Source organism: Nylanderia fulva, unplaced genomic scaffold, assembly GCF_048542155.1.
Source record: "Nylanderia fulva isolate GAGA-0341 unplaced genomic scaffold, ASM4854215v1 Scaffold222, whole genome shotgun sequence".
Taxonomy (NCBI): domain Eukaryota; kingdom Metazoa; phylum Arthropoda; class Insecta; order Hymenoptera; family Formicidae; genus Nylanderia; species Nylanderia fulva.
Window position 1 is genome coordinate 18,652 of NW_028190287.1, and position 14,782 is coordinate 33,433.

At 35.7% G+C, this 14,782-nt stretch overlaps 1 protein-coding gene and 1 long non-coding RNA gene across 2 annotated transcripts; both read left to right on the plus strand.

Annotated features, from left to right (window-relative positions):
- The first annotated feature begins 4,531 nt into the window (after positions 1–4,531).
- On the plus strand, positions 4,532–5,477 carry LOC146723173 (uncharacterized). The gene is made up of 3 exons (XR_014924706.1): positions 4,532–4,714; positions 4,916–5,149; positions 5,272–5,477. It is a non-coding gene; the product is annotated as an uncharacterized LOC146723173 (long non-coding RNA).
- A 6,582-nt stretch (positions 5,478–12,059) lies between these two features.
- Positions 12,060–13,630, plus strand: LOC114934395 (uncharacterized). Its single transcript, XM_085482949.1, is given in 4 exon segments — positions 12,060–12,080; positions 12,172–13,151; positions 13,153–13,290; positions 13,362–13,630. Coding segments are annotated over 4 exon segments (1,353 nt in total). The 3' UTR covers positions 13,576–13,630.
- The last annotated feature ends 1,152 nt before the right edge of the window (positions 13,631–14,782 follow it).

Below are 14,782 nucleotides of genomic sequence, written 5' to 3' on the forward strand. Positions count from 1 at the left end.
TCTGCAAACATTTTTAAAAAGGATGGAGAGATGTAAACTAAAATGTGAAAAACAAGTTATTATAAATAACGTAACAAAAATTAAAAACCATCAAAACTTTTAGAATTATATACCAACTGCGAAATATTGAATCCGCAAAATATATAAAAAAAACTAAGATCGACAAATGTAAGTATTGAAGGCTTGATCGACTAATATAATTTGCTGACGGTTTCTTAACTACGGAAAGGCATTCCGCCGTCAGGCCATCTGTCGGTGGGAGGTAATACTAAACACAAGCCAAGAAACTAACTATTATTTTTATTTTTATCGACAACAAGGGCTCTAAATCGAAGGATCGGGGGAAAATCTAGCCATATACATTCCCGTAAAAGTAGAACGTTCCATCTTGCACGGTTCAATTGTTATTAATTTTTTAATTTTCAAAATGTAATATTCGTTTTTAAGAATATTTGCAAACATAAATGGCTGTAACTCGGGCCTTCGGTGCGTGATGTCGTTGGCACTCGCGTTTGTGCAAAAGGATAAGCTTCTATCTCCAACAGTTCCTTTGTTATTAATTATTCAAATTATTTTTTCGAAAAGTAGTAACTATTTCTTTTTTTGCTTTTTGTCGACATCAGGGATTCTAACTCGGAGAATCGGAGGACGGCCTCGCCATCTACGTTTCTGCGAAAGTAGAACGTTCCATCTTGCGCGGTTTATTTGTTATTAATTTTTTAATTTTTAAAATGTAATATTCTTTTTTAACAATATTTGCAGACATAAATGGCTGCAACTCGGGCCTTAGGTGCGTGATGTTAACACTCACGTTTGTACAAAAGGACAAGCCTCCATCTCCAACGGTTCTTTTGTTATTAATTATTCAAACTATTTTTCAAATACATATACATATACATGTAGCGACTTATGAATAAATTCACCAGATCTTTTAAGAAAGTAATGTTTATTCATTGAAAGTATAAAGCGAAAGACAAAAAGAATTAATATATAACAAATAAATGAATGAATGTGTTGTTATGGAAATATTGATTTTTCTTAAAAACATTATGTTAATTAATGAATTGAAGTTATTACAAATGTATAAAGATGTAAAAAGTGTAAAAGTGCAGTGAAAAGTGTAAGGTGTAATAAAAGTGTAGAGTGTAAATAAAAGGTGTGGATGATGAATGCTACAGTACTCCCCCCCAAGTGACGATATTCGTTGCGAAATGGACTTTCTTCTTCTTTGGTGGGTAGGTACGTAGAGCTTTTCCAACAGTAGAAGAAGAAGAAGGAGAATTTGAAGTAGCAGAAACAGGAGCTGAAGTAGCAGGAACAGGAGCTGAAGATCTGGTAGAAAGTTCAGTAGAATCTGAAGTTCTAGGAATGAAGGCTGGCTTGAGACGTTCTGTCGAAATATTGACAACTCTTCCTGAAACGTTAACTGCAAATAAATGATCAGAGATACGTTTCTCAATAGGAAAAGGGCCAGAATAAGGAGGTTGTAGTGACTTCCTAACAGCATCTTCTCGAATCCAAACATGAGTACAATCAAAAAGATTCTTGTGAACGAAAGGTGATCTTTTGCAATGATGACTTGTAGGAGATGATCTGATATTCCTCATATGAATCCTGTGTTTTTCAAGAAAGATTTCAGGATCTGCAGGAAAATCTTCTTCAATGAAAAATTCTCCAGGAATACAAAGAGTGGATCCATAAAGAAGTTCTGCTGGTAAAGCTTTTAAATCTTCTTTGAAACACGAACGTAATCCCAAAAGAACTGAACGATTCTATCCAGTTGGTTGTTTCGTGGCACATAATCGCTGCTTTCAAAGTTCTATGCCATCTTTCCAGAATTCCATTTGAAGCAGGATGATAAGCAGAAGTTCTAATCCTTTGACAGCCAATTAGGTTTGTTAAAGCTTTGAATAAAGCTGCTTCAAACTGAGGACCTTGATCTGTTGTAATGCTGATAGGAGAACCAAAACGTGCTACCCAATGTGAATAAAATGTTGTAGAAACAGTTTCAGCAGAAATCTCAGAAATAGGAACAGCTTCAGGCCATCTGGAAAAACGATCAATCATAGTAAGACAATAACGGTAATTTTGACAAATAGGAAGTGGTCCAACAATGTCTAAATGCACATGCTGAAAGCGTTGATCAGGAATTGCAATCTTAATTGGAGAATTCTTGGTGTGTCTTGAAATCTTCGCACGTTGACATGGAAGACAAGTTCGAGTCCATTCCTTCACATCTTTCTTCAAAGAAGGCCAAATGAATTTCAGTAGTAATTGTTTAGATGTCAATCTGCCGCTGGGGTGAGCGAGTCCATGAACAACATCAAAAATTCTCTTGCGTAAGAGTTTAGGAACATATGGACGAATTAATTCCGAAGAACAATCACAATAAATAGGTATGGTTGATCCTGAAAGAATAAGTTTCTTCAACAGAAGTGAAGAATTTGAAGAAAGTAAAACTTGAAGTTCTTCATCTTCTTTCTGATAATTAGCAAGTTTTTCTAAAGAAACTATAATAGGCATTGAAATAGATTCAATTCTTGACAGAGCATCAGCAACTGAATTCATTTTTCCAGAAATATAAGTAATATTTGTAGAGAATTGAGCAATAAAGTCCAATTGTCTGATCTGTCTTGGTGACGCTTTATCCAATTTCTGACGGAAAGCAAAAATCAAAGGTTTATGATCAGTTCTGATAATCAGTTGTCTTCCTTCAACAAAATGCCTGAAATGTTTAATAGCCAAATAAATGCTAAGAAGTTCTCTATCATAAGTGCTATAATTTCTTTGAGCTTTGTCTAGTTTCTTTGAGAAAAATGCTATTGGTTTGATATCGTCGTCAATAGACTGTTCAAGTGATGCACCAACAGCAAAGTCAGAAGCATCACAAGTTAAAATAAGAGGAGCATGAGGAGCAGGATGAGAAAGGGTAGTAACTTGTAAAAGTTCTTCTTTACATGACTCGAAAGCTAATTCCGCTTCTTTAGTCCAAGAAATAATTCTTCTATCCCTCTTGCGACTGTCCTTTAAATATTCTGTTAACAGAGCTTGATGATTTGCAACATCCTTGAGACAGCGACGATAATAATTGATAATTCCTAAGAATCTGCGTAATTCATGAAGTGTCTTAGGTTTAGGATAATCAATAATTGATTTCACTTTTTCGGATGTAGGTTTAACTCCTTGGTTAGAAACTAAGTAACCAAGAAAAGAAATCTCGCTTTGACCGAAAAGACATTTAGCGACATTGATTGTCATTCCAGCTTGTTGAAGACGATCAAAAATAATGCGTAAGTGAGCAATTTGTTCTTTCTCGTCTTTAGAAGCGATAAGAATGTCATCAAGATAACAAAAGGCAAAACTCAAATCATTAAGTAAAGAGTTCATGAGCCGTTGAAAAGTTTGGGCTGCGTTTAGTAAATCGAAAGGCATTACGACAAATTCAAAAAGCCCAAATGGAGTAGTGACAGCTGTTTTGTGAATATCTTCTTTAGCGACGGGTACTTGATAGTACGCTTTAACTAAGTCGATTTTAGAAAAGATATTCTTACCAAAAAGTGAAAAAGAAAAATCTTGAATATGAGGTAAGGGATAACGATCCGGGATAGTCACTGAATTGAGTGCACGATAATCACCACACAGTCTCCAAGAATTTTGTTCCTTTTTAGGTACCATATGTAGAGAGGCTGCCCAGGAGCTGCTTGAAGGCCTGCAAATTCCTTGCTCCATCATAGATTTGAATTCTTCTTTGGCACATTTAAGTTTCTCAGGAGTAAGTCTTCTGGGAGTCGAAAATTTAGGAGAACCTTCCGTAAAGATATGATGCTCAACACCATGCGTTTTTACCGAGGAAATTGGAGAAAAACGGGTGAGTCCTGGAAATTCGGTTAAAAATTTATGGTACACAGAATCAGGAGATGTGGTAAAAATTGACAAATGCGCAACTTCTTGAATTTTTCCAGTATTCATAAGACCGGTAACGTTATCAATCAATTTCTTGTTTTTAATGTCAATCAGGAGATTAAAATGACAAAGGAAATCGGCGCCTAAAATAGGACGTTGAATATCCGCGACACAAAATTTCCATTTGAATTCTCTCCTAAGACCGAGGTTCAAAATTAAAGTTTTAGAACCGTAAGTACTAATTTGAGTACCATTTGCGGCAAAAAGTTTTAAATTAGTATGCCACGGCTTCAATAAAACTCTTTTAGGTAACAACGATATATCAGCGCTCGTATCGACAAGAAAATTCAAATTTGAATGTCTGTCGAAAATAATGAGGCGATTGTTAGAAACACCGTCGTAAGCAGCTTCAGTCTTAAACGGCGTTTTTAGTTTTCCTGTGAAGCCAAGAATGTTTTGGACATAGAACAAGGTAAAGTACATCGTTTAGCTTTATCACCAAACTTCTTATGGTAAAAGCAAATTGATGTATCTTTAATATCTTTATTTGATTTGTCTTTGTTACGCAATAACGATCTAAATCTTCTATTCTCTCTAGACCGGCTTTTAGAACGATCTCGACGACGAGAAACTTCAAGAGCTTCGATTCTTCGTAATAAATCCGCAAAATCCAAAGATTTATTATTTGCATTATTGGAAACTTCCGCGACTTGCAAACCGCCGTCCCGATCAGCAATTTTATCGGCTAATTCCGCAAGTTTAATAAGAGGAACATCTTCTACTACGGCTAAAGTCGTTTGAATTCTATGTGGTAAGCGTTGAAGCCAAATCATTTGCAAAACACTATCCGCTAAAGATCCTCCAGACAAATGACGAATTTCTCGAAGTAATTCCGAAGGCTTTTTATCATTAAGTTCAATTCCAGCTAATATTTGTCTCAAACGTTTTTCCTCTGAATCCGTAAAGCGATTTATTAATATTTTCTTTAAATAATTATATTTATCTGTTTCAGGTGGATTTTCAATGACTTCAGATATGTTTATTAAGGCTTGTTCATCAAGATGACGAATGACAGAACTATATTTAATATCATCTGATCGAATTCGATAAACCGTAAACTCACTTTCAATAGAAGCAAACCAGAGTTTAGGTTGCTTATGCCAGAAAGTCGGTAGTTTTAATAAACGAAACTCATTTGAGTGAATTTGTAACATAGGATCACTCACCTGATGTCCAGTTTGAGAAGGTAAAATATTAATATTATCTGATCCAACCTGATTTGATCCGCTCGCCAAATCCATATCAATCTGTGTATCCGTACAGAGTCTAACTGGTGATCTATCGATTGGCATTTTCCTCTTGTTCCAGGAATCCGATAAAATGATTTGAGAATTTCCGTGAAGGACTAATCCGCCTCTAATGTTTCAAAGATCCGGAGAATGAATCTCTTAAAATCAGAATATCCAGCAATTCCTCCAAGCGATGATAATATTTCGCAGACGTCAAATACGACGATCACTTGACACTTATTCCGCATCAGCTTTTAAAATGCGTCGGCTTTAATATCACGTCGGGGTCACCAAAAATGTAGCGACTTATGAATAAATTCACCAGATCTTTTAAGAAAGTAATGTTTATTCATTGAAAGTATAAAGCGAAAGACAAAAAGAATTAATATATAACAAATAAATGAATGAATGTGTTGTTATGGAAATATTGATTTTTCTTAAAAACATTATGTTAATTAATGAATTGAAGTTATTACAAATGTATAAAGATGTAAAAAGTGTAAAAGTGCAGTGAAAAGTGTAAGGTGTAATAAAAGTGTAGAGTGTAAATGAAAGGTGTGGATGATGAATGCTACATACAAGGTTTGTCAAAAGTATGGGTACTTCTGAATATCTCGTGAGGATGACGTTTTTAAAAAAATGTTAAAAATCAAATTGAATGCTTAAAACGTCGCTAGTGATATTTAAAATAGGAACGATATATTAAATTTGACCCAAACTACACAAAGAAAATTTTTATTTTATTTCCACAACGTTTCGACCATTTGTTTTTGGTCCTTTTCAAGTGAGAAACTAGAATGATACAATTAATTAAGATTAATAAAGATAAACATTTTGATGTTAAACGCAAGAATTAAAATTTACATACTTTCTTAATAAAAGCGCAGTTAGGTGACACTGTTGTCATCATTAAACAATGTAATTATATCGGAATTTTTAAAACATTTGAAAAAACTTTTGAAAGAACTTTTGAAAGAAAGAAACCGTATTTTGTCGTTATAATGGAGGATCGTCAAAAACTGAGTATGTAGAGTTTATACGACCTTTATAATTTTGTCATAGATGTTGTTTAAACTCTCTTCTATCTTGTTTAAGATAGATTACCTAACGACAATAGAACTAATGTTGTGTATAAAATTGACTGTAAAAATTGTGATTCTTCATATATCGGTCAAACAAAAAGACATTTGCGTACTCGTATAAAAGAACATTTTAACAATATAAAATTACATGTAACAAATCATTCGGTCATAAGCAAACATAGACAAGAGTTGGGACATGAATTTGATTGGGTATCACCCGTTATATTACATAATAAAAAACATGTTAAAAAGAGAGAAATCGCAGAGATGTTTTTTATCAAAAAAGTTAATAATACAGTTAACCTACATAAAGACACAAAGAATTTAAACAACATCGATGACATAATTATAAAAATCATAAACTCTACATACTCAGTTTTTGACGATCCATCATAACGATAAGATGCAGTTTTTTTCTTTCAAAAGTTTTTTCAAATGTTTTAAAAATTCAGATATAATCACATTGTTTAATAATGACAACAAAGTCAACTAACTGCGCTTTTATTAAGAAAGTATGTAAATTTTAATTCTTGCGTTTAACATCAAAATGTTTATCTTTATTAATTTTAATTGTATCATTCTAATTTCTCATACTTCCTATGTTAAATACAAAAGTTTTAGAATTTGAACGTGCGCACTTGATGGTGCTCTTGAACTTGATCTTGAGGTCAAATTAAGAGGTCAAATCAAAGACAACTTGATTTTTTTTTAATAGGACTATCTATTTTTGATATCAGAATTGGAAAGAACGGAAATGTCACGTTGAAACATGTGGTCATAAAGAAGGATTAAAATGACCTTCGGGAGTTATTTCAAGGCCAAAATAATTTTTTTGCAAAGCAATTGGAGTCGGTTTCTAAAAAAATAAAAATGGTTGCATGAGTGTTTTAGCGTACAAAAGAGATATCTGGTAGTGAGATAATTTGACCTTTACACGAGGATCAAATATAGAGGATAGAGGTCAAATTATAAGAGTGTCCTCATCGTCAAGTATCTTATTTTGAATCCTACAACTTTTGCAGGAAACATTTTTCTCTTAAGTGATTTATTTTTGAAATATTTGGCCGTTCCGAAACTTTGGGGACACTCTTAATCGAAAGACGAGAAGACAGACCGGATAGAAAGCGAAAGTCTAACGGTAGAAAAAGCGTCGACTTCAAGAATACGCTGCCGACAATAAAGATAGAAAACGCGAGAATTAATTTTAAACGAACAGTCCGATACCTTAGAGTTATTTTCGACCACAAGATGAGAGTTAAAATGGATTGCCAAAAATTAAGTAACAGCCGTCGAGTCACTATTCCAAAAACTAGGTAGAGTCGCGCGAGCCAAGTGGAGACTTAAATACGACGCGTTAAATGTTATATACCGTGGAGCCTTTGTACCAAAAGTAACGTACGCCGTCGCAAGTTGGGCGGATTTATGCACAAAACGGGACATCAAAACTTTGAAAGCGGCGCAGCGGAGAGCGCTAATATCGATTATTAAAGCATATCGGACAGCATTCTTCGAATCACTTTGCGTAGTAGCAGGAGCAATGCCGGTTGACATTCTACTAAAAGAATACGCGACGCGATACCACGCGCGGAAAGGTCAGGCAATAAATTTCGGGAACGTTGAAATACTCGCGGAAACCAAGAAAAAAATAGCAATAAGTATTATTCAGGATGAGGCAATACTAAACATGTGGCAGACAGAGTGGGAATCTTTAAACAATGATCGTACCACTTTCGTCTTCTTCAATAATGTGCGGAACAGAATAGTCGCACAAACGCTCCAAACTGATTACTGGGTCACACAGGTCTTCACCGGACACGGAAATTTCAGAATCACGCACATCGGGTCCTAATGGCGTAAGTGCGGTCCCTAGGAGGAAAATCAGCTGGAGAAGCAGGAGGGCTCGCTCGTTGTGGCTAAATTGTCCATTCTGCGTACGCCCGTAGGCGCTGCTGGATTTTTCTATCGCCATTTTCGAGGCGGTTCCGGTGACGGTAGGTAGCAGTTGTGGCGTATGCCCGCATGGGCGAGGTAGCCGGAAGCTCGTCGCCTTCGCGGCGGCAACTTTTACAATAACTGTCTTAAACGGTCCCGCCGGGGTACCGGCCGATTCTCCGGAGTAAGGTCGCCCTCATAGAAGGGTCTGTTAGAGTTAACAAAGTATTTCCTCTCTACTCGTGGGATTAAAATGAGTTATGATAAAATGCCTAATATAGTTTTAAGTAAAAATATAAATAAAATTAAAAGAACTTTATTGACCACCACTGGCCAAGAGTAATAATTCTTTTATTGCAAGAGAAACAACGTTTCGACCCTAAATTGCGTCCTCTTTAGGCTACAAAAATTAATTACAATACAGTGTAAGTAAGAGACAAGGTTGAAAGTAATAACAAAATAAAACGTCTAATTTATAATTATAATATTATAATTTGTAATATCTATTGTTGTGTGCCCCGGGTAAGGCACAAGGAGTCGCGCTAAATTAGAATGAGGATCCGGGGCGTCAGGGCTTGAATCGGGATGATGAATGCACTTCACTTTTTCACTATTAAAGAATTTTTATTTGAATTAACTACTTGACGTTTTCTTTATTTCCACTAGTTAACTATGACTTCGTGAATCGCGCGCGCGACTGCGATAAGATGTTATAGATCGCACGCGGTTAGCGAGGTTACTCTAAATTAACGACTCGAGAGCGACTCCTGAACGCGTCTCCTGCTCCGTTTTTATAGTCTTGCTTTTTGGAAGTTCTTTGATCGGAAAGGGTGCCTGGCAACAGGTCAAGGACCTAGGTGCAAGCGAAGTAAATTCCAAGTCCTTCCGCTTTGCTTGCACATTGGGCAATTTCGGTTCTGCGTGTATCTCGCAGCGTATGCGTTTTTACGCGGTCAGTGCCCGTCGTCAAGCGGATGTAATATGAGTAATTATACCTTAATAGTTATATTTTTTAGAGATATAACACCATTATTTAATGTAGAATGGTAAAAACTATACGCTCGTGATGTCAATTTATAGTATAAGATCAAAATTTAAAAAACTTGACATAATATAATTAATATCCTAATGAAAAGTAGTACTCCTTTTGATAAGTAACGTTAGATTAACCGAACACAGATTAGCCAACAACAAGTCAAAAACATTGTTAAGAGAGAAATAAAAGTCGATTAAATAAGATAAAATAATCAACACAACTAAAATAATACAACTAAAACCTCCGTAAACAGAAAATAAAACGTATATACATAGTAAATAAAAGTGATATTAAAATGGAATTATTATAGGTAAAATATAAATAATATAATGCGTTACTAAGGACTAAAATAAATTAAGAATAGTGTCATAAATCAAATTTAAATGTTCGTGTCCCTTTGCAAATTTATGGAATTTTTTTGTTTCTTAATAAAAATCATTTCACTTATTTCTTTCTTTTTTACGTTAGCTTTGTTATGTAGGATGGAAACATTAGTCCAAATCATGGTTAAGCGACACTCTATGTTTATTAATGACAGAATAATTAGTTTCATTCTCCAGTTTTTGGTCGAATTAAATGCATCTCATTATTTGTCGAAATTTGTCACTAACGATCAACAATTATTTGTAAAGAATTAGTTTTATGTTTTTTGATGTTAGAGTTATGTTTTTTTATGCGCGTATCCAGATGACGTTTGATTTTCCCAATATAACAGGAATTGCAATTATTACAAGAAGTATACAGTGGAACCTCTCTCAGTTGGATTGATGCGGAGACAAACCCGACTGCGAGAGGTATCCAATAGCATGCTAGAAAGCGGTCACGATGGACTTAGCCTCTTTCCTTCTCTGTCTTCGACACAGTGCCGTGCAGTGCTCAAGTATGGAGGACGGAATCCTTACATATTTTACGAAGTGAGTGTATATTTATAATTTTGTCGCATAGCAATTGCAAAAATAATGCGACATAAGCATGCGTATGTGATCACACAACATGTATATATTACCACATGCGCATCCTCATATCGCTGCCTTTTGTCCCGTGCATTGACAGATTTCCTAAACTCGTTATTTTGTTTCAGGACAATTTCATGCAAAAACGCGTCGATTAAACATTTACATAAATACAGTGAGATAGACAAAGTCAAGAAAAAATACCGGCGATTAGAAATTTCTAAAAAAATAGCAATATTGAGTTGCTTGGAAAAAGGTGAATCCGTTGCAAAATTGGCAGCTAAGTACAACGTCGCACATTCTACGATATGGTTAATCAAAAAGAAGAAAAATGACCTTTATAAATATGCAAGTTTAGTAAAGGATAATGACGGTTCTTTAAAGAAAAAAGTAATAAACTATGTAGAACATCAGCTTCTGAATAAAGCGTTATTTATGTGGTTTCAACAACGGCGTTTACTAGAAGAACCAATCTCGGGTCCACTTCTAAAAAAAAAGCAATTATCCTCAATCAAAAATTGAATGGCCCTGATCACTTCAAAGGAAGTAACGGTTAGCTATAGAGGTGAAAAATTTATGTCTATTACGTATATATTATTTATATATTATGTACATAAATATGTATGTATACATATTTATGTACATAATATATAAATAATATAATATAAATATAAATAATATATAAAATACATAAATATGTATGTATACATATGTATGTATACATATTTATGTATATATTATGACAGATTTAAACAACGACATGATATTCGCGAGCTCAGCGTTCAAAAAGAAAGTCTGTTTAGTGATAACGAAGTTGCACAATTATTTTTTGCACAGTTTTCTGCGGAAATGAAAGAAGAAGAATACGACTCTAAAAATATATACAATGCGGACGAGAGTAGTTTGTTATGGAAAAATTTGCCAAGGAAAACTCTCGCAAGTCGTTCAGAGCAAACTGCCCCGGGACGAAAAGTACTAAAAGATCGAGTGACTTTCATGCTATGTACAAATGCCACAGGATCGCACAAGCTCAAAATTATGGTTATCGGAAAATACAAACAGCCTTGCTGCTTCAAAAACGTGACTAATTTACCAGTTTTTTATAAAAATCAGAAGAGTAGCTGGATGGACGTCGAAATTTTCGAACAGTGGTTCCTAGAGTGTTTCATACCAAAAGTGGAAAAGGAACACAAACGTATGAAAAGAGAAGGAAAAGTCATACTTTTTGTTGACAATGCTCCATGTCATAAACTTTCAGCTCGATGTATTACAGAGAATCCGCATTTTGTCATCAATTTTTTTCCTCCGAATGTAACAGCAATCATTCAGCCAATGGATCAAGGCGTCATTGAAAAATTGAAAAGAATGTAAGTAGTGATATAAGACTGGTTCTAACTCTGGGCCTCTGAGCGGGGTGCGGGGCGAGGGGATATCCTAAGGGTGGGAGAATGACGTCACACTGGGCAGGGATTTATGACGTCAAGCTGGGCAGGGGTTTATGACTGCCCAAATTTAAAAAAGGGGCACTCCAATATTCATAAAATCCTTTTTTTAGTGCATTTTATTGTTACGACATACGGAAGGGAATTGAGATTTTAGGGCCAACGTTGCGACGAACTGTCAAAATGTTATTTATAGGCGGTACGAGTGTAAAAGCGCTGACGTTCGGCAGCTTTGTATCCTCGCGAAAAATCTTCCATAAACGGAAGAGAAACATTTTCCTTTTTTTTTTTTTTACAACACATCGGCGCCAACGTTCGGCTGCCTTACTCCTCCACACATAAAACGGCATGGGAAACTATTTTTTGGGATACACCAAATGCTAAAAAAGAATACAGAATTAGATGAAATATATATAAGGAGGATGAGAGCGCGTCAAGCCATAGTACGATTTTGAAAATGCATAGATGCAGTGGTGCAAAAGTTTAGTGATTACTTTCTTGCGTCAGTGGCATAATAGTGATTAAAAAGAAAAGAACATTGAAAACGCGGAGCATATTGAGCGCAATTTATTGGAGCGGTCCCACCAAATCGCCACCTTGGGCAAATTTTTAGAATGGTTGCAACAGTGCGACGAATTTATCGCACAGCTTGAAGAATGCAACCGTGTCAAGCGTCCGCGACTCTCAATCGGACATAGACAATCTATGGTGGCTACAATAGTGCGACTCGAGGGTGTAAAGGTACGCTTGCAGAGACAATATATGTGTATTGGTGGTGAATACAGTGGCGGTGGCAATATCGACGGCAACAATAACGTGCAAAGACTCGTTTGGCGCGAAATTGATACGGCGTTCGAGAGTCGTATACTGACCGGTGCAATAATTAATACAAACTACATCAAACCGCGACAATTTTTAGAAAATGCTAAAAACATTGTAATTGAGAATGTGCAAAATATGTTGCAGAGACACATCAGTGTGAAGGTGAACACTATATTTAATGGTGAGTTTGTATCTGATAACCGTGATAACCGTGCCAATAAAAGCGTCAATGCGATAAACTTTGAACTCTTTCGCACGTCTGATTTACGCGAGTGGTACGAGCGCCGCGTTATCGAGCCCACGCTAGCATCGCTAGAAGAGTTTCAGGAACGCGATAGCGGTTGGGCATTGTCGCGAATAATAGATTTAACTGTAAATATAAATAAATACAATCCAATGCGCGCGGGATGTCGTATCAAATTACCGCGAGAAATTGTGACAAAGAGAGCGGTGGTTAATGTGCAATCAGCGGACAATGCGTGTTTCGCATGGTCAGTGGTGGCCGCTCTTTACCCTGCTGAAAGAAACACGAGTCGAGAATCCTCTTATCCACATTACACAACAGTGCTGAATCTCCAGAACATTGAGTTTCCAGTGACTATAAATCAAATTAAAAAGTTTGAACTTGCAAACAACATCTCCGTGAATGTGTACAGCATCGAGAACAACATTGTCCCGCTACGTCTTTCAGAGAAAAAAAGACAGACACGTCAATTTGCTGTACGTGCAAGACGAAAACAGCGTTGGACATTTCGCTTGGATAAAGAATTTATCTCGACTTGTCAGTGCGCAACTGAGTAAAAAGAAATGTAGAAGATATATCTGTGATCGGTACGTATATATTTATTAAACTAAAATTTAAAAAATAATTTTAATTAAAATTATAATTTTTTATTTTACAGATGTTTACACTATTTCAATTCGGAAGACAAGTTGCAGACGCATACTGTAGACTGTGGAAAATTAAATGACTGCGCTATCCGATTACCGAGCGATAAGGACAAGTGGCTTAGCTTCAACAACTACAACAGAAAGGAGCGGCTTCCGTTTGTGGTGTACGCCGATTTGGAATGCGTTTTGAAAAAGATGGAACAAGAAAAAATATTTAACGTATAAGACGGGCAACAAGAGCCAAATCGCGGATGACAATGCGTTATCCTAACGAAACTAAATAATTTTTCGTTAGAATTAAATACCGGTGCACAAGGCACCAAATTTTTACTTGGACACGGCCAAGATTTTAAATATGAAATAATCTCATATTTTGAGATTTAATTTCAATACCCCTTTTAACCCCCCTACGGAAAATAAATAAATGAATGCAAGAGAAAAATATAGATCCGAAAATCGCTGAATCGGGAATCGAACCCGAGACCTTTCGCTTGCCGGGCGACTGCTCTTCCAGCTGAGCTATTCAGATCCTTTCGATTCTATACTTTTCTCTGTTATATATATTAAGCAGTCGCCCGGCAAGCGAAAGGTCTCGGGTTCGATTCCCGATTCAGCGATTTTCGGATCTATATTTTTCTCTTGCATTCATTTATTTATTTTCCGTAGGGGGGTTAAAAGGGGTATTGAAATTAAATCTCAAAATATGAGATTATTTCATATTTAAAATCTTGGCCGTGTCCAAGTAAAAATTTGGTGCCTTGTGCACCGGTATTTAATTCTAACGAAAAATTATTTAGTTTCGTTAGGATAACGCATTGTCATCCGCGATTTGTCGTTAAAGGGGTATTGAAATTAAATCTCAAAATATGAGATTATTTTATATTTAAAATCTTGGCCGTGTCCAAGTAAAAATTTGGTGCCTTGTGCACCGGTATTTAATTCTAACGAAAAATTATTTAGTTTCGTTAGGATAACGCATTGTCATCCGCGATTTGGCTCTTGTTGCCCGTCTTATACGTTAAATTTATATTTATATTACAGAGCCTTGTTAAAACTCTTATAAAGAAAAAATATATCAGCATCATCAAGTATTTAGCCTAGCTTATTATGTACATTGCTCGTACGACAATTCATTATCTATATATAATTCCTGCCGTAGTGTCGATTGCGTGGCGTGGTTTGCCGAAGAACTAAAAAATTTAGCAATACGTGTAAAAAATATTTTAAGTACAAACGTCCCCATGGTAAATTTAACATCTGACGAGTGGGAAAAACTTCGCAGCGCAACGCATTGTCATATATGCGAAAAACTGTTTGAGCAAGACGATGCACGCGTTCGCGATCATTGCCATCTCACCGGATGGTACAGAGGTCCCGCACACTTAAATTGCAGTTTAAATTATAAATAATCTTTTTGTATTCCGATAGTTTT